General features: G+C 39.6%; 1 protein-coding gene across 3 annotated transcripts in view; it reads left to right on the forward strand.

Moving 5' to 3' along the window:
- The window catches only part of igsf21a (immunoglobin superfamily, member 21a), a 164,467-nt gene that overhangs the window by 35,317 nt on the left and 104,462 nt on the right, over nt 1-24,688 (forward strand). For 2 of the 3 annotated variants that reach the window (XM_056394621.1, XM_056394614.1), the window contains one exon: nt 20,096-20,208. In XM_056394621.1, the coding sequence (XP_056250596.1) occupies nt 20,096-20,208 (113 nt within the window). Of the gene's footprint in view, nt 1-9,962; nt 10,047-10,457; nt 10,582-20,095; nt 20,209-24,688 lie in introns of those variants that run through there. The other variant, XM_056394631.1, reaches the window with a different exon arrangement.

Below are 24,688 nucleotides of genomic sequence, written 5' to 3' on the forward strand. Positions count from 1 at the left end.
TGAGAGAGAGAGAGAGAAAGAGAGAGAGAGAGAGAGATGTCCTTGGAGAGGTAAAGCAGTCACTAAACAGCAATTTTGCAATTGAGAGAATAGTCCCATTAATTAATTAATTAATTAATTAATTAATCAATTTAATTAAAATACTATTGACTGTATCAGGTTCTTTGGCGAATGCTGATGAACATGTCAGTGAGTGGTTACTAGTGAGGATTGACACCACCTCTGTTGTGAGAGTTAAGAAAACATTAATTTGATTTGTGCCAATATAAGTCGGAGCCTGTGTGTGTGTGTGTGTGTGTGTGTGTGTGTGTGTGTGTGCATGTGTGCACTCAGTGTGAGACAGCAGAACACACAGATAATGATACTGTAATATTACAGCTGTGTCTGATGGATGCGTGGCCACAGGGAAAGTAAAGATGTCAGGATGGCTTTCATAGGACATATTGATCTGTCTTCTATAGTGGTTGACAGAGCACTTTACCTTGGCTTTTCTGTGAATCAGTTACCTGTTATGCAATAGCTAAATGTTTATATATATATATATATATATATATATATATATACTGTATATATATGTATGTATGACAAATAGTGCATCTTGTTCATTAATAGTTTTCACTGTTTGATTTAACCCACCTGAAGAATGGGTTTTATTGCTGTTAAGTATGTTAAGTTTACATTTTGTGATCATTTTAACTTTTTGGTGCAATTCCAGACATGATACAAATGCTGAGGATTACTCACAATTACCATTTGAGCAAAGAGAGGTAAGGATTATAACTTAAATGGTAGAGCTTTTCTAGTCTTAGAGACTACTCAAAGCGCATCACAATACATACTTCATTCACCCATTTTCATATAAATTCCAACAACACACCTATAACCACATGGAATAACCATCAGGGGCAATTTGGGGTTTAGTATCTTGCCCAATGACACTTAAACACCCAGTGTGGAGGAGCCAGAAGGACAACCCGCTCTGCTGCCTGAGCCACCACCACCCCAACTTATACAATGCAACCCTTTTGCTTAGTTAAGGTTCCCCAGATCATGGCTTTCTTTCTTAGTTTTGAAACGTAGTCTATGTAATTAAAACACAGGATCTTATGGATTTTAACCAGCAAGACAATGCATTGAAGGAGACAAAACACTATAGTGCTACTAGCCGAAGTGTGATTTGCGATATAGTGAATATAGTGATTTTCATTTAGTTGCTTTTCACTAAAGAGAGCATATTTCCTGGTTCAGCAGATGTGCACAGGAAATAAAATGCTAGAGACACATGCACTGTACGTTTTCTTTGATCTCATAAACCTGACAGATGTGATTCATCCATGCCTGTTTACAGCCGTGCATTAATTTCCCCTCCCTTTCCCTAACACAGTTTAGCCCAATTAACACAGTAGCTCTTTTACTAACAGTGTGAGGGGGAGATGTGCATGTGTCAGAGCTGCAGTTGGCTACAGCCAAGTACCGAACGAGATCCAAAATGGAGGGACTGCTGTGAATACCAATGCTTCCTACTTCCCCTCACTCAAGACGAGTGATGGGTTGTGCTCCCTCTCACTCTGTTTCTCGCTTTCTTTTCCTCACACTGCCATGTTTCTTTCACTCCACCATATAAAAATCAGCCGAACGAAGGAGATGAGAAAATGTAACCCATTATAGAATGCAGGAGTGCACAGTTAGAGGAATAATTGAGAGGCATAAAGGAGGTAGTGAAAATAGATGAATATGTATAATTTTGGTAAATCACTAAAATCTCCCATTCAGTCTTGTGCACTTCCAGAGAAAATGTAAACGTAATTGTGTTCTATTTTCTTCCTGTCTGCAAGCTACTGCTCTTCCTCTTAAGGATCTTAGGAGTTCTTAGGGATAGTTGAGTCATTCCAGTTTATTTGGCCACGCCTCCGGGCACGAGAACTTCAAAATGCTTGCTGTCAGGGCAACAGCAGTGTATTAATTATGTGGGAGATGTATGCTGCTGGGCCATTCCTAAAACAGCCCTGCCTTGTCATTATATTGAATGGATGTAATCACACTGATCTTCTGTAACTTTTATCATTTTATCCAGTGCTATAAAAATCGGAAATACGTCTAATCTGATCTGTAGATCCTGACATTCATCTCACTGCCAGTGCTTCCCCCGCTGACTCGATGACTCCACGTTTCCAGCGAGATGTGAAAATGACTAAAGGGATATAGCCGCAGGATAGACAACGTGGCTCCTTTGACTGTCCTACCTGCCACTAGCTAGCAGTGGGAGGGGACATATAGGCGGGTAAAATGACAGCAGAATTATACGTGTGACACCAGAGTTAATGAAGACTGATTAATGCTAGGTGTAACTGTGGCCACGGGGGAACAATGTTGAAAGATGATCAAACCTGTGTCTGTCTAATTAGTGACTATGCCCTTGGTTCAGTCAAAGATGACAGCGGGCAGCCTTGAAGAGGGACTGACATTGACCTTCCCCCGAAAAACATAGCTTCAAACAGAAAGTAAAGTGATCCTGTACAGGATGGGTACAGTGGAACAGTTCTGAAGTCATTCATCAGCCTTATGAAGCCCTGTTCAGTCACGGCTCCTTTCATGCCTTTGCTGTCTGTGGTTACTGTATGTGGTTACTGTGTCTCTCCAGGCTTTTATTCTGTAAAGTACTGATTTATTTATACCTGATATTATACAATACTATAAGACTTACCTATGCAAAACGAAGACTCTGCAGCCACGCTAACAGCTCTGTGAGGCACACCCGTAATGACTGTGCTAACATGCTGATGTTTAGCAGGGAAATACTTCCTATGTTCACCATCTTAGTTTAGCATGGTAACACGCTTATTGTAATTTTTTACAGTTCGTCATGTTTGAGACATAAATGTGGCAAACCATCCAGTAGCTGCTGAGAATTTTCACTCAAAACCACAAATGTGTGACTTTCTGTCAGGTTTACACCACCTAAGACATTTAATACTGAAACACAGAAGAGAAAGACAAGGGCGTTATTTCTTACTCGCGAGGAGAACGGACAGAGATTTGCTCAGTTACAATCTCCAAACCCGCTCTGAGCAAACTCCATCGTCTCCTCTCTTTTTATTATCACACAAGGCATTCCAAACATTCTTCCAGCAGCAAGACATCGTTTATCTTAAAGGCCTGAAGGTCATACCAAGTGTAACATAAAGGGTGTCAAAGGTAATACAAAGGATAACATAATACAATGAGTGAATATAATCAATGAACATAATGAATGAATATGATGTGTGAATATGATATGGGGGTGATTGTGATACATGGTACAAATGTTTATTTCATGATATAGAAGTAGAACAGACTGATCCCAGTCTGTTCTGTGCAGCGCTCGCGCCAGCCTGTGGTCCTCTCCACCACCTGCATCCTGTTAAACAACTCATTACAAAAACAACTACATACATGGTTAGGGCAGTAAAACATGTTAAAGACACGTTAAAGATAAGACACATACTAACTTCAATAAATCAGAGCGTGTTCATGTTAAGGGCAAGGTACAGACTAACCACATATATGATCTGAACAGCAAGGCAGAAATGTTCTATTATCAAATATGAGATAACTATATATACAATTATTCCAACACTTTCAGTGATGGAATAAGTATTCAGATCCTTTATTTCAGTGAAAGCACAACACGGTAATACAAACAAACTAATTGAGGCAGCAGTAGACCAACAGCTGCTCTGTTCTTCAAGGTAAAATTACTATTCTGGTCAATGGAGTCTGGTAGATTTGAAAATAACTATATAACAGGTGTTTCAGGTTAAACAAAAAGGATCCTACTCTTAAACAAAAACGATCTGTTTCTAGAAATCATTTCCACAATGTTGTCAGACACAATAACAATCTGAACCTGTCAGTGGCAAAAAAAAAAAAAAAAAAGCACTTTTAGTGGACATACCTGGGATGGACCATTTAGTACATTGTGGCAGCTGTTTAGCAGTTGCCGTGTATACAATCCTCATTCAGTATTGGACCAAAGATTTCTATTCCTTTCAATCATTCACCAAAAATATGGGAAAATAAAAAATCTCAGAGTTTACCCTTTAAGATTGTATGAGGTCATCAGTGCAGGATTCATAGCTTTTAATTATAATTCAGATCTTAACCACTCAGACAGGGCAACCAAGGAGTTTTGTAATGCCCAGACATTAGAATGTTTTTGTCTGGGCCGGTCAGACACCTGACCTAAATCCAGATGAGCAAATGTTTTTTTTGGTCTGAAGCCCGCTCTGGAGGTAGAGCGCTTCTAAAACCAGCCAAACAACGTCAAAGTCGTGTGTCAGTGTCCAGATTCTCATGGACTGCACTGTATATGAAGATATAGTTATTGAAGGTCTAACACATTCACCTGTTTGTTCAGCTGCTTATGTAATCTTTTTGACCCTTCAACTTCCAATGTACTTGTGATGACATTTTTGCTGAATCCATACTATGACCTAAATGTTTGCTGCGGTGCATGTGTACACAGGACGGGAAGTCAGTGTGAAGGTCACCATTTTGGCCAGCAGGACACTCTATTCCCCAGAACAGAGAGGAGAGGAGCTGCAGTGGCAGCCTCTAATCCTCTTTAATTTGTTTTCAGATGGGGTTTTGGAATACCAGCCTGCTCCCTAAGCAGAGATCACATAAGAACGTGGGCTGGGACAGCTGTCGCCTCTTCTGGCAGTTTTTAATACAGGTCTGCTCACCACCCTACCCCACCCTGCGATGAATAATTCTGGTGCTGAGCTGAGTAGTTACTTTATGTGGATTTTAGTACAAAAAAAAAAAAAAAAAGTGATGCAATTCCACATTGTACAGGAGCATGGTTAGTGCCAGCACGGCCGTATCAAGAGAAGAACAGAAAATGAAAGTGGGTGGTGGAAATTTGTGTTGTTTTTTTGTTGTTGTTGGTTTGTTTTTTCCTCTTTTATCAGCCGTGTGGCCGCCTCTCTACACAAAACAAAGCTTGTAATTGGGTTTGGGTGTGTCCCCTTTGTCCTTTGTTTGACGGTAAAGGTTGAATTGTAAAAGGAGGAAAAAAAGGATGCTTACCTCACCTGCATGCCTGTGTACCCTCGTAGAGGTGAATAGTATCAGTGAGTAGAGGACTGCACCGTCTTCTTTGCAGCACATTTTTTTAAGCAGTGTTGGTCAGACGAAGGCATGCTTCTATTGAAGTGATGAAGCACATCTTGAGAGACAGAGGGGGTTTAAAAGCTGCTGAAACAAAGCATGCAGGCAGTAGGTTGGCGATGCAGGCGGGGGGCTGGCAGTCCTTTAATCCTCACCGCAGTGCTGATAAATCGGCATGCGAGTTTCATTTTTATCCCCCTTACCAGTTTGCTTGGCTCTTGAGTGATGAACAAACCCCCACTCGCCTTTGAGGCCTTTTGATGTAATATCCAACCATGGATTACGCCCCCTGCACTGGGCTGGATTGGTGCTGAGGCACTGGGCTAACAGGTGGATGGTCTTAGAGTCCGGTTAGCTTTCAGGCAGACACACAGAGTAGTCAAATCACAGGGGAGAGGACAGCAGTCTAGCCAGAAAGCTTTGCTGATACAGTGTATCTAGGTAATTCTCTACTTGTAATTTGACTACAGTGGATGAAAAACCTACAGTATGTAACTTGAAATTGAGCTCGATACATCGGAGAAAAACAGGAAGAAGCTATACGAGCCAGAAGTTTTCCTTCACTGATCAGTTTGATCACTGTCTACATCCCATGAACATAGTTCTTTGCTGTGAATCTCCCAACACTATTATATACTTATGTGCCCCTCTTTGAACTTTCAGTGATACATACAGTTGAAGGATTTCTGTAGCCCTTCAACTGTACCGCTCTTAGATCTTCTCACTGTAGTTTTTTGTCGTGGTCACACCTTGTACATTACAAGTATCTGGGAAAGTAAGATGACTTGTCTTTTGAGAAGAACTTAAAGAATTAGATTTTTCTTCTGTCATTTACAACACTTTCAAACTGATCCTTCTTTTTTCTATCTATCTATCTATCTATCTATCTATCTATCTATCTATCTATCTATCTATCTATCTATCTATCTATCTATCGATCTATCTATCTACCTACCTACCTTTCTACCTACCTACCTCCCCGGCCCTCAAATGAAGATGGGTAGATGACAGAATCTCTTTTGTTTTGCCACACATACCATTGTCTGATTTCAAGGGAAGGAAAAATATGCTTACACAAGGATACAAACAGTGGGGAGACGCCTATTGAAGCCACTAGAGTTAATATACTGTAATATACTGTATAACACAATACCAGACACCAGCTTTGCCACCAGCACAACCCTGCAAGTTTTGTTTATCAGGAAAAGTCCATACACTCCATCATCGATATCTTACAGTTTTTCTCAATCGCTTTGGTACATTTCTCGAATCATCCTCGAAATTTGCAAAACAGTAAGTGAATTTCTCAAAACAATTCGTACAAATAGCAAAACACCATGGATTACCTGCAAAAGCCAGTCTCTTGCTCAAAATCCTTAGTTCATCTCTCAAAAGTAAATATCTGTGTCAATGAACATGTCACTGCCATCAGATGAAAAGTCCTTGTGTTATTGTGTACGGATAAGACAGTCAAATTGCTTAGTCGTGTTGTCAATATAACAGTTTACTCTGGAGGGATGTTCTGATGTAAACTATGGCTAAAGTTTTGATGACACTTATTGTAAATTGTAAGTTACACCTTAGTGTATTGATTGCAAGAGATTGGACAAGATTCACATTTACGCTTTTACTGTTTGTACTGTAATTTGTTGACAGACCATGTCATTGCGATACAGAAAGGCCTCGTCTGCCTCTTCCTCTGTTTTGCCTCCCAACTCCTCCGACACGCAGCCTCACTCCTCTTCCTCTTCTTCTTCTCTCTGGCTGTTGACCCCGTCCAATTCCTTGTCCTTCCATTGTCAAACATTGTAACATTGTGTTGTGCTCCGGCTATATATATATATATATATATATATATTATATATATATATATATACTTGCCAGTTGGTTCATGAGATGCACCTTTGAGCTATTTCAGAAAACTGGTTGATCATTTGTTGATCAAATGCTTCACAAATTTCCCTTCGTTAGAGAGAGTCAAGATTCACCTGGGAGCAATTTACCAATTCAGGACAAATAAGTCAAATGGAAATGTATAGAGATATGTTTGACATATTATGACAACTTGTTCAACCATTTTGCATGTAAAGACTTATGGGATGAACTAATGCCTAAATGTTGTGGGGGGTGAGACTATTCACAGAGACCCATTATAATACATTTTGATCAACATGACATAAGCAACTGATAATGTAGGAAACAGCAGAGAATTGTACATATTCATTTGCATGATGAACCAAAGCATTTGCAACTTGTTCAAAGAAATGAGAAACTGCTTTCTTGATGTGCACAAGTGACACAATGATGTGAAGATTGAACAAGTAGTTTTGAGAATTTCAATTCTGATCTGAGAAACGAACCAAAGCGACTGAGAAAAACTGTAATTGAGGTCACTTTGCCAATATTTTTATGCTTTCCACGGCGGCAACAACCAGGGCCGGAGGCTTTTTGTTTTCAGATTGTCCGTCCATCACATTCACGTGAACACAATATCTCCGTAACGCCATGAAGAAATTTCTCCAAATTTGGTAGGAATTGTCACTTGGACTCAAAGATGAACTGATTAGATTTTGGTGGTCAAAGGTCAAGGTCACTGTGACCTCCCCAGAAACATATCTTTTAATTCATTAATTCATATTTGACACAATTTAATGCAAATGTCTAATAGGATAAAACGATGAAGTGATGACATTTTGTATCCAGACTGTCAAAGGTCAACTTCAATCACTTCATAATGTTCTTAAAAACACCTCTGGCTATTGTTCAGCTCTGTAACTCAGGAAGAGGAGATTGTGACCGTACTTCCTGAAACTTCCTTAAGGCACGAGGCAGTAATTATACTTTCTTCCTATTTTTCTCTTTTGGAACATCACGGTTAACTGGATCTCCTCTTTTCGGCCTTCACACTAAAACGATGTGAGTAAAAAAAAAAAAAAACTAAAAAAATAATTGCTGCCTCTTTGAGATTGTGTTTGTGGAGGGTTTGAGTGAGGCAACGATTTTGTCAATAGTTGCCGAAACAACATGAATTGGCCGTCTTGTAACGGAAACAATTCCACTATGATAAACTGACTCTGCAGTTTATGTTCCCTCCATGCTGGATGCGTTCCTCAAGTCTACCCATTTGACATTCAGAATTGCCATTTCTCCACAGTGCCCCCGTCTCGTCCCTCGTTTCCCGCCATTGCTCATGACCTGTGGTGATGCAGGGGTCTACAGATTGAATGCACGACTGGTGATTGATAACCTAGTGAGTCTGTCTCCTGGTTACCAGGACAACTTGCTTCCTTGGTAACAGCGTCTTCTCTGAGACCTTTATTAATATGGCACCCAGGTCCTGTTTACCTTATTAAAAACAGATTGGAATAGCTATTTCCAATGCTCTGTGACATTTCATTCGTCTGAGCACTAGATTTGTTTGTCGTATTTATTACTAAGTAATGGAAAAATGCAAACAAACTGCTTAGTAGTTTTTAAGAAAACTCTCTGATCATTTTGTAGATTGTTTATACAGGCACTGATGCATTCAATATTACTCTTTTATGATTTTAAATGAACACAAACATCACCCCATTTTCTTTTCCTTCATTTCGTGTCTCTCATATAGATAAGGATATTAATTTTTGAAAACCAGTACACATGGCCACATAGTATTGTTCTTTTCATAGTTTATTCATTCTTTTTTGTTTTGTTTTGTTTTTTTTACTGACTTTTTACATATTGAACAAATATTTAAATGACCTCTTATTTATCCATCTCTGTATCTAGCCATCTATTATTGTGTGTTCTAATGTGTGTGTCTGTGTGTGTATGTGTATGTGCATGTCTCTAAAAATTGGACTGTGACTCCTGTTCAGCTCTAAATGTGTTTACTTCATGTAAAACACCCACACTCATTGTACCACAGGCTTTTATGGAAATTGGAATAAAGAACAGTGAATAGAATCATAAAATGCTATTTTAGAAATTACTTTTATGGAGAGTTGAGGCAGGGGAGCACATTTTCAGTTTCTACTGCAGGTGTCCGCTTCATTTTTCAGGCAAAATAAACACTTGTAAGCAGAGCAGACACTTTGGCCACTTGCCGCTTCAGTTCTTGTCTGCAGCTGATTTACTTCTCCCATATATACTGGATGGAACATTACAAGCCATTTTCTCATACCACCTACCTGTTACTTTGTGTCTGAATCTTTCTTTCTATGATCCAGGGAACAGTTCATAAAATAATTTGTCACGTTTGTTTAAACTCCAGTGAAATTGCAGCCCTTCCAAGAACATACAAGAAAACAGTCAAATAAAAAAGTGATACAATTTCATTAAAGCTTAAAAATCCAAATATTTCCTAGACAGGCATAGTTAGGCTACTGCAAGATTGAATATGTTGGAAGACAAATTGTCAGTGAATATTTCTCTGATACGCTCAGTATCAAGATATTTGCGACTTGCCAACATAAATTAACATCATTTCCTCATTACATTAATAGATAACAGAATCTGGTAGCAATTACGTTTTCTACAAAATTGATTTGCTGTTGCAGTTTAGTTGTAGCCTATAAACAGAATTTCTTGGAGACAGGTTTGCCCTGCAGCACTGTGTGATGAACATCCACCACTGCGGTCACTGTGTTTTTTCCTATGTGTATATAATAAAAATAGAAAAAGAAATTCCCTCAAATTACTCTACTTTGGTGATGCAAAGATATTGTACAACGCCGAGATCATCGACTTCCTCATCCGAGCCAGAGATCCAACCACTAGCGTCATTGCTGACGTAGTGGTGGGTGGGTGGCATTGAATGATCTTGTCGTCACTACAAACTCTTTACTCCACGCGGTAGTGTTTTTTGACTGTCAACAAACCGGACAGGCCGCTGAATCCAACGAAGCGTGACAGAGGTAACTAGAGGATTTCACTAACAAACTGTTTGTCGTTCAATGTCTTTCAACCGCAGACATCATGCGACCAAAAGCTCCTGTGCGCTCGCGCTACGTTAAATAGTAGGCTACCATGTTTCTCTTGAGTTTAGCTTGCGTGAATTAACTAAATTAATTAAGTAAGCCAACTAGCTAACAAGGTGGCTGGCTAGTTTACGTTAATTCATTCCATCCAATGCCAGACTGATAAACTTTCAGCTAAATTTAAAATCTGGTTTTCTTTCAATTCAGTTTGTGTAAAGCCTTGAAATACGTTAAAATGAGGCACACCGATATATTTTAATTTTAATTCCAAGATTAATCCAGTGGAGGCCGGTAACATTTGCATATAATTATCACTTGACCCTGTGTTTACTTTGTTCACTGACACAGACTAAAATGAAAAGACTGCATCAATCACAGCTCAGCTTTGGGAAGGGAAGAGAAACGGGACAAGATGAGAAGACAAAGGGAAAAAGAAAGAGAGGAGGTGATGCAGATGAGAGAGGAAGAGCAGGTACTGCCCACTGTGCCTATGATAGGATGAGCATTATGTCCCTATGCTATAAACTCAAACAAAAACTGACCTGATCACATTCAAAAAATTTAAGCCTTATTACCACAGATGTATATGTTGTTTTGTAATTACAGGGAAAGCTATAGGCTCATTTTAACATCACAAACCTTGCATAATTACAGAACCATAATATAGTATTATTGTGTGTATATATTTGTATATAAAACTAATTTTGCCCTATGTTTATGTGTTGAGACACATTTCCATAATTCACATCCAAAATGTTCCAGATTGTTGTGTGGATCAGTCATTACAACATTTAACTTGATTGTCATGCGCAACTGCTCGACCTATGATTTATGCTACTGCCCACTGACCTGGTTTTAAAGCTATTGTTAACCAGCTTTTGCCCTGCTAACGTCTTAAAATGCACATATGTATTTCAGGGAAATCTATATTCTTTCCCCCTGATGCATTGCCCCCTAGGAAGCTCAGTTGTTGCACATCGGTATTTCTAAAACCCTGCGTACAGCCAAGGAGGAAACACACAAGCAAATGGCACATTTATCCCTGGACATACAAGTTCCCTATCGGATAATCTGCTCCAGACATGGCTATGTGTGTCATTTTTCCTGATGATGTGGCCATGGAAGGTCTGGTGCTCTGACTCCCCCGGGGGGTCAATTGCATGCTACGGCAGTGGTCATCCTCTGTCTTTATCATGCAAGCCTTATGTGCCTGCTGTTATACCAAATCCTTGTATCTCAAAAATGTGTGTTTATTTTTTTCATGGACTAGGAGGGAAAAAAAAATGGCTTGTTTTCTTGTCGATATGTATTTATCTTCTGAAAGTGTATGACAGGTTCTTAACAGGATTCATGGTTATGAGGGTCATGGAACTCACTCAGCGAGTATAAAAGAAAACTTTCACATAGAATAAGGAAAAGCACCTGTTCTTGTTTAGCAGTTGTACTCAGTGGCTGAGGTACACAGATGCAGAGGTAGAAAAGAGAGTGTGGAATATGGAAGGATAAGAGATTCATTGCTTTCTTGTTGGCTAGCTAACTGAGGCAATGACATACCCACCACTGCATCTGACTAACTCCATGTGGGAAGGCTGGCTGCATTTCATCTCTGGCTCCAACTCTTCTCACCAATGACATGATAATTCCACATGCCTAAGGCCCTTCAGAATGAGGACCCGCTGATAGGGTTCCTTGTGATTGCTATCCACTATAGCACTACTGGCTCGTGGGAGGGAGGTGGATTACAACGGACGGGTGCTGACACTCTTGAAGCTGAAGCATGTCATTAAACAGTAAATCACTCTGATTGAAAAACGCATCAGCTCCCAGCTCTCTGTTTACAAAAGAAGACCTTCTCCACAGGCGCAGATTGTGCTCTCAGCCAGATAAATCAACAAGCAGTCGTCCACATTCTCCTTCCACGTAACGCTTCCTGAGCTCAGATCGCATGTACAGTTACAAATCACTACCTGGGATGTGTTGACTTTGCTGAACAGTCCTCACCACAGTGCTCATTCATCCCCGGTGACTGTCAGCACGGTTAGTTTGTTGAAGGTGATGCAACGCTTTATTTTTCTTGACACCTTTAATCCAATTAGTAGCTGAATTTTTTGAGAACCACAAATATGCAGGTATACCAATTAAATAAGTAAGAAGAAACACAGAATATCTAGTAAACATTTTATACGACTAGATCAGATAAAATTTTAATTTCATGAAATATTTTTTGATGATTTGTTAATTTCTTTGCACATTGTTGAATATATGAGTATAGACCTGAATTTGTGCATGTTCCATCTTGGCAGAAATAATAATGCCAGTTTTGTTTTCAACCTCGATTTAGTAGTTTGGGTCATCATTTCTGGTTACGGCCGTGACATTTGTGAGATTTGAGGATGCAGCAACGCGGGTAAATACAGCTTTACAAAAGAGACCAATAATTGAAACGCAAGCTGTCATACAAATCACTGAGCGCTCCGCTTGTAAACCTCTGACTGCCACGCTGCGACATATCATGGCCACATCTCAGAAATGAAGCAAAACTGAAATGAATGTAGGCTAAAATAACAGAAGATAAGACCGATGTTGGAAAATAGATGAGTTTTACTTTAATTATATCCCCATATTTATAGATAATGAATGTCATCAGCCAAAGAACACAGTTGTAGTTAAAGCCAATGAGGATATTATTGATCTTCCATTGAAGTTTAGTTTTTGCACCCACCTGTCACGAGGCAACCCCCCGCTCAGAAACCTGCCGGTATTAATGCTGCAAAAATTTTTAACCATTTAACCAAACCTGTTACTGAAAATTAAGAATTTCAGATATGACTTTCTCGCTTCATATAAAAAGTCCCATTATCTTTACTCACCTTTATTCATCTTCTAAGAAATAAAATGATGAGGCAGTAAAGGTACTTCTATGATACCTGTCTGGCTCTGCAGGAGATTTAATAGCCACTAAATTCCTCACTTAGTAATTTTTTATTTTTTTTGGGAGAATAATGTGAAAAAGATATATATAGCATGACCATTTACATAATCTATACCCCTGTTTGCCTTAGGCTCTTTAACATTTTTCAGAGGGAGCGTACAGAACATTGACTAAATGCAAAGGTTACAAATGGAGAGGTTAGTGCTGCCAAAAAAATGTAAAGCATTAATATGTCAGCCATGTTTTTTTTCAAATCAGCCACCTGGCTCCAGAAATGCAGTTATTAGCTGAATTTATTGATCACCACATGTCCACGCTGCTGGACTTTCATACACTTGTGGACAAGCCTTTATATTAGTCGTATTATATGTGTTTAAGTACAGATGTTGTATACAGTGATGTTTTGCCAAAAGACATGAAGAAAAAAATTGATGCAGTTTGGTGCATTGGAGCCATGCTATCCATGTCTTTGTTAAAAGACAGGAGAGCATCATTATAGTGAAGAAAAGATTCAGCAGGAGGCACTACATTTATCCGATGTCTTTGCAATCACTTTCTGAAACAAAAAGTACCACATTTTTCCACATATACTTCTGGAAGTGATAATACTTAAATGTGTTTTAGACACTACAAATCAGGTCTGTTTGTTTACACTGCTTAGAGGCACAGATGAGGAGGAGAGCTGAGAAACTCCGCCATCCATTTTTCTCATGCATTTAGTTGCACTGACATCTAAGCAAAGGTAGGCCATAGCCATAAATCACAGAGCACAATAACGGGCACATTTTGGGCCGGTCCATCATTGGCTGTGTTTTGTTTTCTCATTGCATCTTGGCAAATTGCTGTTATTAATGGGAGAAAGCATAGTTTGCACCCCTCATTAGATGTTGTTCCAACAGCGCCTCTGATGGATTAAGACAAGCTGGAGGCCTTGTCTGCCTCTACAACCAGCTAATATGAGCCAATTAAATGCCATGCACTCTCTGGCCACTCCGCACTTGCTTATGTGCTCTTATAATGATGTCCAAGTATTCTGCTTCATGGCCAAATGAATTTTGGTTTCAAGACAAGTAGATTTATTTGAAGGATTTTCTGCAGAACTGTACGCTTACCCTTACATTTCATGATAATAAATTATGTCCCTTTAAAGCAGCTGCTTTCTCTGAGGATGCTTGACTTTTCCTTTGATCAAGCATGTTTTAAATCTTTACCCACATTTTTTAAATTTCTCCCCTCAGTAAGCTCTGTGGGTTTTGCCCTCAATGTGAGAGGCACAGCTGTGTTTGTGAGCGTTAGATTTCAGGGGAAGGTCAGCCTAGCAGAATGTCTGAATCATACAGAAGAAGCTTATGGGCAGGTGGCTGTGAGCACTAAGTAAATATACCTGGGGCTTCCTTCAGATGCAGGGCTTATAACACAGGAAGGGTCGATATTGTGCAGCGCTAGCATGAAAATGGAGTGTAAGTCTCTGGTGAGTTAAGCTCAGCTAAACTGAAGGTCTTCTCAGAGCCACACGTAACTTGTTGAGCTTATCCATCCAAGTGTTATTTCTTTAAAAGGCTCAAAATGTCATCTATTGAAACAAAACACACACAAGCACATGTTCTTGTGATTTCGACAAATTGTTTTGCTATCTTACGTACCATTAAACTAAAAACACTGCTATGTAATTTATGGATTGTTCTTCATCGATTCAAAGCAGAATCACCCTCTCCCCCTGAGTATTGGGATATTTTGCGTAAACATTTTTGTACCGAAGTAAAATAAAACCTGTAAAGTGAAGCCTCCAGCTTTCCCTCCAATCTGTACAACGCAGTAGATTAAAGGTGCCTGTTTGACTTGGAGCTGCTGTTTGATGGTTTTGTTTGTTTTCATTTCACTGCAGGACTTAGTAGAGCTTGCAGCATGAAGCAGCGATATTGTCGTCTTCGGTTGTGTGATCAAAATTTAAATATGTTGGGATTACGACATGATAAGTTGTCATAAGCAGCAGAAGTATTGTGCTTTATGTTTTCTATTTAATTAAGGGAGCATCTCTGTTGGTTGAAGAGAATGATGAGCCACCAGACTGCTTGCGAGAGGCTGTGCACGAGATTAAATGTTGCTCTATTTTTTTTTTTTTTTTTTTTTTTTCAGTATTTTGAGTTGACAAGTCCTGGTGTGGTTTTCCAGGGCAGTCGTCTAAACGATCACAAGTGTTGAATTATCGCAAATGGATGGAGACTTACATTAACACTTGCACAGTGTTGATTTTTATGCCCGGAGTTGAATTAACACTGGTGTTCTTGCTGTATGAATATGGCCCATATTAGCCTGTGTTTTAACAAGAGCGTCAAGCATAACAAGAGATATTGCTTCATTGGAACGCTTTCAACAGGGAATTGGCAAATAAAATGTGTCTAATTTATGAAGTCATTTGGATGGCATTCGATGGATATTGAATTGCGTGGGAATTATGCCCCCCTTTCTTGGTATGTGCAGCCTGCGACTGCTCCAGTTTCTCGTAGGGATTATTTGAAATGTGAACTTCCATGGCACAAGTGTATAACCCATGTAATTTGCTCTTTTAAAAATTCCTCATCCCTCCCCACATGCTCTGGAGCATTTTTCTGTCATTGGCTATGCTACATTTTCCTCTGTGCCACATAGTCACTGAGTTATGCACAATTAATCCCTGCGACCACACGATGAGACCACCCAGATTCTATTACAGTTTTCTTTGCATTATCTCAATAATGTGCCCTAATTGCTGGCCATATTATTCTCATTATTTTTCAGGATATGTATATTCTGTAGAAAAGGAGTGAACATCTAGAATTTGTGAGGAACATTTTACTGGAGAGTGAGTATTCCACAGCCAGTTGACTTTTTTTTTTTTTTCTCGTAATATGCATTTCCCCCACCTCTCTAGAAAACTCACAGAGAGACATTTACAAGGCCAGGCTGCTCCTCTTGTGGGTTCGTAGTAAGTGGTTAGGATTTTCTCTAAGAGCATCAGCTCTGTGTTAATGACATGCAGTCTCCGGAAAGGTTTATCCATTCAATTTGACTCTAGAGGGAAGATCTCTTCAGCCTGCTGATTAAATTAAGATTCTTTAATAAGCATATCTAGGTGCACTGACACGAGAGACATGCTGATCTGTGTCTACCAGTGCAGACACCCAAGACAATCTGTTTTAAAGGCAAGTAACACTGAATTTTTGCAGTGCAATGTCTTTTTTCTCTCAGTTGCACAGCACTTTGCTGGTGATTAGTCACCTATTTTCTGCTTGTGATTGTGCTGTGCCACAGAAATTCACAGCTGTTATGTGTTGTCATTTTTTGAAAATGAAAAGTTCACCATGTGCAGTTTTTCGTTTCCTATATGTTCCATTTACTGTGTACACCTTCAGGAAAGTCTTATTCTCTTTGACACTGTCCTAAATCTTATGTAAACCCAGGTCATTTAAGAACTCGTTTCCTGATGCAGCATTTTAGATCCATCATACTTTTTGTGGGACGGCAACAAACATCCTAGATGTACAGATTCTTACATAGAAGGTCTTTGCAAAGGACGGTCAGTCTCTTTACAGTGTTCTCGGTGTAACTCAGCGAGGAAATGTCATGTTATTTACCTTTTGATGCAAAACCTGCTGAAATATTTCATTCTGATTACCTATGTTGCAGCTGTAGAATGGATGTGGTTTAACACAGAACTCAGTAGGCTATGCGTTGCGAAGCAGCTTTAGTGGAGATGGTCGAGGCGGCCTGTTCTTTTTCAGCAGATGTCAGGCTGCTCTGTGGTCTGTAACCAGTTCAGTATCTGCGGGCTGAGTGATGTGGCCAAAATATCATTTAACAGCATTTGTTGTTATTATTGATGGGACGGCCGTGTTTAGTTGATGATACTGTGTTTTTGTGCTGCAAAATTCAAGTGAAATACACCACTAGCAACTATTTTTCAGATTGTTGGCTGAAAATGGTAAACAAAAGTGTTGTCTCCTCAGAGAGAAATGTGATGGAAGATGCCATATATTCAGTCACTGCATTTCAGCACTTCCTGGACAAGGACATCAGATTCTTTTTTTTTTTTTTAAGAGGCACTGTGAACCACATAAAGAGAAATAAAACACTCTAGGTTATGTTGTCACTGGTGCCTGTCAAACCGAATGATATTGATGTTCCTACAAATTCTTTCCCCGTTTCTACCCACGTTCTAGTTCAAGTTCCTCTCCAGAAATGTTTTACACTATGTAAAAACACTCTGATGTGATTTTTTTTTTTTTTTTTTTAATGTGGGTTTCCCACATAAAATAATAAAAAAAAGAAGTGAAAACTGGTGCTGGAAGCTCTTACTTTGTCATTGACAAATTCTGGATCAGGTCTTGTGCCCCGCCAACCACCGCTGTTTGTGCTAGGTTAGCATCTTTTATTCGTTTACGTTGTTTGTTAGCCAAGGTTTCGGGTTTATTTTTGCCCCTCCCCAATCCACGCAAGTTAATGGGATTGGTTCCTTAGGTTACACGATGTCTGAAACACAGGCTGTCTGATGCCGTCTTATGAAACTGTCATTCGTTCACTGCAGCTCCAAGGTGGAAATCTGCAGTCATGGCATTGACTGCTTATTTCGCTCATGATATGTCTTGTATCGTATAAAAAACACTATATATTAAGATTAAAAACTTGATTTTCATCGGAGCTGGTCTTTAAGCCACGCTTACACAGCCCTGTGTGCAGCCCACACTGTATGCCTTGTATATGGAAAAAAACAGAGCATGCAGTTAAATTACGTTTTGAAAGGAAAACTTTTTGTGAAATAAACATAAACAAGCTCAGCAGTCGAGTTGATGAGGCGCTTTGGGTGTAAGTGCATCTAACTTAGGGTTGTAGAGTTAGAGAGACATATTACATAACAGTGAGGATGCACGCTGCGAGTGCATTTTCTCCGAATGTTTTGTTCTTCTAAGATATTCTTATACTTGACTGTTCTAATCTTTAAACTCACCTTTCCTTTCTGTATCAAGTGTTTTTCGATATTTCACATTTATCTGCTATTTGATCCCTACAGCACAGCATTGCAAACAAAGGTTGTGCAGCTCTCTCTCTCTTTGCAGTAGACACCTGTGGAGTTCTGTGAGACACTGCTGCCCTCTTTTTGCTTTACGTTCTTTTATCAACATAATTATAGGTCATGAGGTCCCCTTTTTACTCCGTTTTATATCTTTACTGTGATATCCATCTGTTTTACAAGATACAGTTCTCTCATTAAATGCTGAATGTGTTGAAACTGCTATTATATTGGGCAGAGAGTTGTTTGTTGTGGAAGTCAGCCCACGCACCATTGCTGGCTCGCTCTGCTTTAGCCAGATACTGAGAGATGTCCTTTTTTTTTTACTTATATGTTAAGATGTATTTGGAATTGATATAATAGCACATTTTCGACACTGCGCTGAGCTCCCTCAGATTTCTTTGTTTATGTGTAATCTTCACTTGACTGTGTCCTCCATACAGTTTTTCCATTCACTTGCCCTCCTCCAGGTTTTGGATGTGTTCATTCTCTCTCAGGTCCTCTCATTAGCACCAGGCAATTACCTTTGTATCCACCGATTGTGATTTGGCAGATAGAATCACAAGCCTATGCTGATATGCTGTACAATTATCACCTTGTTTACGTGTGTGTGTGTGTGTGTGTGCGTGTGTGTGTGTGTGTGTGTGTGTGTGTGTGTGTGTGTGTGTGTGTGTGTGTGTGTGTGTGTGTGCATGTGTGTGGAATAGTGGGACTACACCTCCATGTCTGTGTGAAGTATTTGTAGATGGTTATGCAAAGGGCTGATGATCAGGCACAATAAAGCAAGGTCAAGAATCCTTCTGGGGGAAGCCAAAATTCAAATCAGTATCCACCCTCATCACTGAATATTTTGCCTTTGCATTTGACACTAGTCTCTTATTCCTTGTTTGTTTTTTTTTGTTTTTTTTTACTTTTTTTACTTTTTTACTTTTGTTTTTGTTGCTTTTTTTGACAAGTGTATGTGTGTGGGATTTGTTGCTGTTGTCTGTTTATGCCTCTCATTGCAAAAGCCTTCGCTGAATCTTAATGAAAACTATACGTATTTTCAGTTACTTAACAACAAGGAAGGTCCGGACTGTGTACTGCACGACACAAATAGATTCTCTGATTTGTGTAAGAAAAACATATTATACACAGATTATCAACGAGTCGCCCTTGTCAAAAGCGATAGCAACGTTTCGCTTTTAAAATTCACTGTCATCATAAACCCAAGACTTCTATTTTGTTGATTCTGATGTGTCTCATTATGGTCTTTGTATTTGCTGCCTATGAATGAGAAATTATTTGCAACAATTGTTGGAGTTGCGACGCCATTTAAAGACCTTTGCTTCTCTTAGAGGTTTATTGACTGAGCCTGTTTGTTCAAGGCCAAACACTCTCACAAAAATAACTGATGAAAAGCTTAAAGACTTTTTTATCGCAGAACACACAGGATGAATTCCATGGAAATCATTTAATGTGAGAAGCAATTATTATGATATGCAATCATGCAGATGTCAGACTTTCTGTTTTGAGGAAGATGAAATTTGAAGTGGAGAAAACAGAGAAAACTCTTATAACAGCTACACAGTTCGTGTCACACGACTTACAGTAGTCTCAGGTTGAGATTAGAGAGACGGTTGCACTGTAACTGAAGTTTGTTTGTTTGACTCGCCAAACCAGATGGATGAATTGTGTGAGGTCAATGAAAAATGAATGTTCTTCCCTCCTTAAGTAACTGCTTATGAAGTGCTATTTACCAAGATACTTAACCCCCATGTGGGAGAGCACTAGTCGTGTAATTGCATAAGGATGAATCATGGCATTGTTCCAAAAGAGAATACAGACTCAGTCAATCATCAGCTTTTTAAAAGGATTCATATACTCTAAATTCATGATTGTTTTATTCCTGTTGTCCAGCAGTTATTTCAGCAAGAAAGGGGGGGGCAACACAAAAACATGCATATCCAGGCAAAGTGTTTTTATTAATAAAACACTTCAACCTTTCTTTTTTTTTTTATCTTTCAGGATATTTGACAGTTACCATAGAGCCACTGCCTCCTGTTGTTGTGGGAGAGACTGTTACTCTCAAGTGTAACTTCAAAACTGACGGAAGGCTGCGAGAGATCGTTTGGTACAGGGTGAGTAAACCTGTCTGCACTTTCAATGCCATTATGCCTCCAATGCTCTCAACACCATCCATTTCTTTCACTTCCAGTCATTCAGCGTCTGAAGGAGGTCAATGCCAATAGTCATATCGCAGGTTTATAGCTGTGTTAGTAGAATAGCCGTGCACTGTCAAACTGCAATGGTTAGGAAACCAACTATTATTTGGGCCAGCTGTAGGGGAGGCGTCGGTGGCTGCCGCTTGGGAATTAGATTTCTCAATCTGCTGGTCATCACCATCATTTCTTAATAGTTCACAGCTGGCGACTCAACAGTTATCAGTTATTAAAATCCCAGTTGGTGTACTACACTGCCTAAGTGCTGCCAATAATTAAATTGCTGTTGAAGGAGAAAAAAAACACAAACAAAAAAAAAAAATCTTTGTAATGTATTTGTAAGATGGAGTTTATATGGTCCATAAATGTTTTAAAGTTCTGTGTGAAAGTAAAGATCGGTAAAACAAATCTGCAGAATATTACAGTTCACAGAGGAGAAATTTGTTTCACTTCAAGAGAGTCTCTGATAAGCACTTGAATTGGAAAGCAGTAGCAGCTGCCGCTATCACATCCTTGCCTGACCATTTGTTTTTGCCAAAAACTCTCCAATAATTCTTAAGAGCTATTCAGATTTGCTTTGTAAAAGCAGCTGACTCTTCACCAAATTGTTAGAGAAGTCTCTGAGTGGTGATTACATTCGTATAATGTGGTACAGGCACAAAGAGTAGAGCCTGAAATGGTATCAACCGAGCCCATGGGTCCTCCATAAAATACATTCTTGTTCTCTGCTGTGTTGTTGATGTGATGCATTTGACAGGCTTTAATCTTATGACTGATTCCGGTTTCCAAGACAAACAAGTGAACAGCGGTAGGACAAATGTTACTGCAGGAGTGGCTTTGTTGATGACAGTAAGTTAGAACGTGCAGTTCTGAGTTCCTCCACAGTAGATGAGGCTTTAACGAGCACTGCACCAACTGAACTCATCATGAGGAGTACTCTTCAACCTGTGTAAACACGGGGCAAATTTCAAAAATACAGCCAAAGAGACACAGTCAGTACTACAATTCACTCGTATGTGCTGTATTCATTGACTTTGTCCACAAAAACTGAGCTCCAAAGAAAGGATCTTTCCCAGTCCTGTTGAGCAGAACATTTAAATTGGCCTTTGTACAATGTTTTCATGCTTGAGCTCCTCATCATCTACCCTAACTAAGCCTGAAAATATGCCATCCTTACTGGGAACTTCTGCGTCCTACTAGATGATTACTTAAACACTATTTGATAATCGTGAATGTTCAGCTCTACACCACACTATGGTGATATTCACCTTGGTTTCACCCTCCACCCTGCGCTGGAACACTGTTCATTAATGAGCAGAGCAGCGGTTTATCGCTCAGACAGGAACTCTGTCTTTAGAGCAGCTTCTGCTTTCTCACTTTTATTATTGTGAAATAAAACTGTGTCTCTGGACTCATTTTAGCAAATGCTGACCTTTCCAGGTGGGACAAAAAGAGATTTATGGCACTTTACACATTCACCTTAGCGTCACAGATCATTTTCATTGCTGTGACAATTTCATTTAATCAGGCAGGGATTGGAGAGCGTTGTTTTGCTTATATTCTGTCAGGTTTTTGTGGTGTCTATTGATAGCTGTAGTTTAAATAACCGCCCTGAGAACAGAGTTGCCCGCATTAAGTGTTCTCACGAGAAAAGCAAAGAGGTTGTATAAGAAATCGGCCCGATCTCTCCGGTGGCCGCTGCTCAGCACAACCGTTGATAAATTATAAATCAATTACTGACACTTGGCTGCCAAAGTTTCTTTAATCTCTGCCTTTTATTTGACTAAATACTGTTGACTTCTCATTTTACCTCCTGTTCAAATGAAACTGGGGTTGATACTCACCTGGGGAATCCTCGTATCTAATCGAAACTTGGCCAATCAGACAGAGAGCTGAAAGGACTGAATATTTCAGCGAGTGCTCATTTGTGGTGTTAGTTCCTGGCGTATTCTGTTTGAGGATTTTTTTTTTTTAATGCATAACACACCCATACCGCAGAATTAGCACGTCTTAGGATGTATTAAAGATAAAACTGATTATTTTAGAGAACCTTTCAAGCCAACTAACTCAAATTCTCCACTGCATTATATTCAAAACTGGAGATAAAAGTAATGGATTTGATATGAGTTCCCCCATGGTTTCTATTATATTATAAAATGATATATTTGCTTTTATCCACCCCCAAAATTATGAATAAGGTATTTTTCAGTGACTGTACAAATATTATCACCACAGAATGGGGGTGTGGGGGGTGGGGGGTCATGACATTTCTGCTTTTAAAGCCACGCTCGCTCTCCTCATTAACATTTGTACTTGACCTTTCCATGTAATTTGAAATAAATGTTTCAAACTGTACCATCGCAAATCATTGAACTAACCTAATACTAAAAAAGAAAAGCAGTAGAGCGAACCTGCTGTCCATTGTTATCCAGCTTATATTAGCTGCATCCTTTTTCTTAAGATCACTAATCACTTTGTGATAAAATGAACTCTTGTGTTTTGTTGACATTGGCTTTATTAGATCTCACAGACCCCACTGTTGTGTGCGTAAGATAGTAGTAATTACGAAATCAATCATTTGTTTTTCTTCAAATATTTTTCATTTCTTCTGACCTTACCTCAAATTTGGAGAAAAGTATTCACGTAGTATCCTGTGTCCTTGCATGAGCTTGCATATTTAGGACAAAACATGGAAATCACAGAAAAGCATAATTATACTAAATAAGGAAGTATTTCTTTTTTTTCTTTTTTTGTAAGCTATGCATGAACAAATACAGTATGTATATTGTTTCTTTGCCAGAAGTCAATCACAGACAGTATGTTAACCTACCCGGTGTTGTTACGTATGTCTTGGGTCAGCTAGACCACACAGAGAGGTCTAACTCCTGGTTCAACTTCTAATGAGCAAACTTTCGTAAAGTTTCTACAGGAGAAAGTTAAATGGACTGATTTGGGATTTGGGGAGTGTGATTCTCGTGTTTACAAGCAAGTATCATCCATTAGGAAAAATATATGACGTATCAAGGTGATAAAACAATGTTAAGTATGTTTAGGTTTTTTTTTTTTTTCTGTCTCCAGACGTCAAACAGTTTCTTCAGGTTTAATGGTATCCCAGACAGCAACTGGGAAATTTAGTTTATGTGATGATGCGGGTCATTCTGGCCACCATAATGAGTCATTCATTAATCATAATGAAACAATTTACATAGTCTCCCTCCTGGATGCGTTGTGGCTGAAGTGGATGTTTTTCTAATGCATGAATCCTTCATAATACCTCTCACTTTAGTTTACTCAAGATGACAGTAGATTAGCAGACAAACACAGACGGGGAAGGAATGCAAGAGAGTGAGAGCAGTCCTCAGTAATGCATGCTGTAGCTGTATAGCCCTGCAGCTAATGCTTCAAGAGCAAATAAATGAAAGCCTCACAATCGTGTATGATGTTGCATGACAGGCCACATGAATGTTTTTCAGTGAGTGCTGAATACTGGCAGGCAATGGATTAAGCCCTATGGATATGAAATACCATCAAGCTGTCTTCTGTGCCTTAATAGCACACCAAATAGTAGTGATGGATCATTTGATAGGGCGGTGCTAATGTGCTGCCTGTTTGGGAGAAGAATGTCAGCATGGCTGTGTACGGGGGTGCTCCTCAAACACACACGCGCACACACACACACACACACACACACACACACACAACACACACACACACACACACACACACACACACACACACACACACACACACACACACACAAGCTCGTCTCACGCTATGCTCGTTTTTAATTCGCGTCATTCTAATGAATATATACATACGGGACTTCTCCCAGTGGGCGCCCAGGTACGCCATTCTGTCGGTGGTGGAGCAAGCCGTATCTGTTAGCTCGTCTGATGAGCGACGCTCTGCACTACACTTAATTTTAATCACTGGATCAACCATCTCTGCTCTCCTGTTCTCTCCCCCACCCACCCACCCACCCACCTACCACCACTCCCCGTCCCCTCCCTCACTGCCCATTTCAGAATTCCTCCATCCTCCTCTGACATAACTCTTCTGGGATCCTAGCTCTCTCACCAACACAAGTGCCTTCGCTAAGACACTTCCCTAATTTACCACAGGCCTGTGTGCTAGCTGAGCTGCTTCCCTGATACTCTTCCCATCATTCAGCTGTGTCCACCTCGGTCCATTTCATTATTATGACTCCCAATTCACCTGTATTTATAATCCTGCTCTCTGCTGAATTGAATACCGCACTCCCCACTCCATGTGCAGTCTGAGCATATCCTAGCTTTACAAGATAACATGCAATATCAACCACTAAAGAGAAAGATATTAATTATGTTCCAGAGGCATTTTGTTTGTGTTTTTTGCCTGCTAACAAATGACAGTGAGCTTG

Source organism: Seriola aureovittata, chromosome 2 (assembly GCF_021018895.1).
Source record: "Seriola aureovittata isolate HTS-2021-v1 ecotype China chromosome 2, ASM2101889v1, whole genome shotgun sequence".
NCBI lineage: Eukaryota > Metazoa > Chordata > Actinopteri > Carangiformes > Carangidae > Seriola > Seriola aureovittata.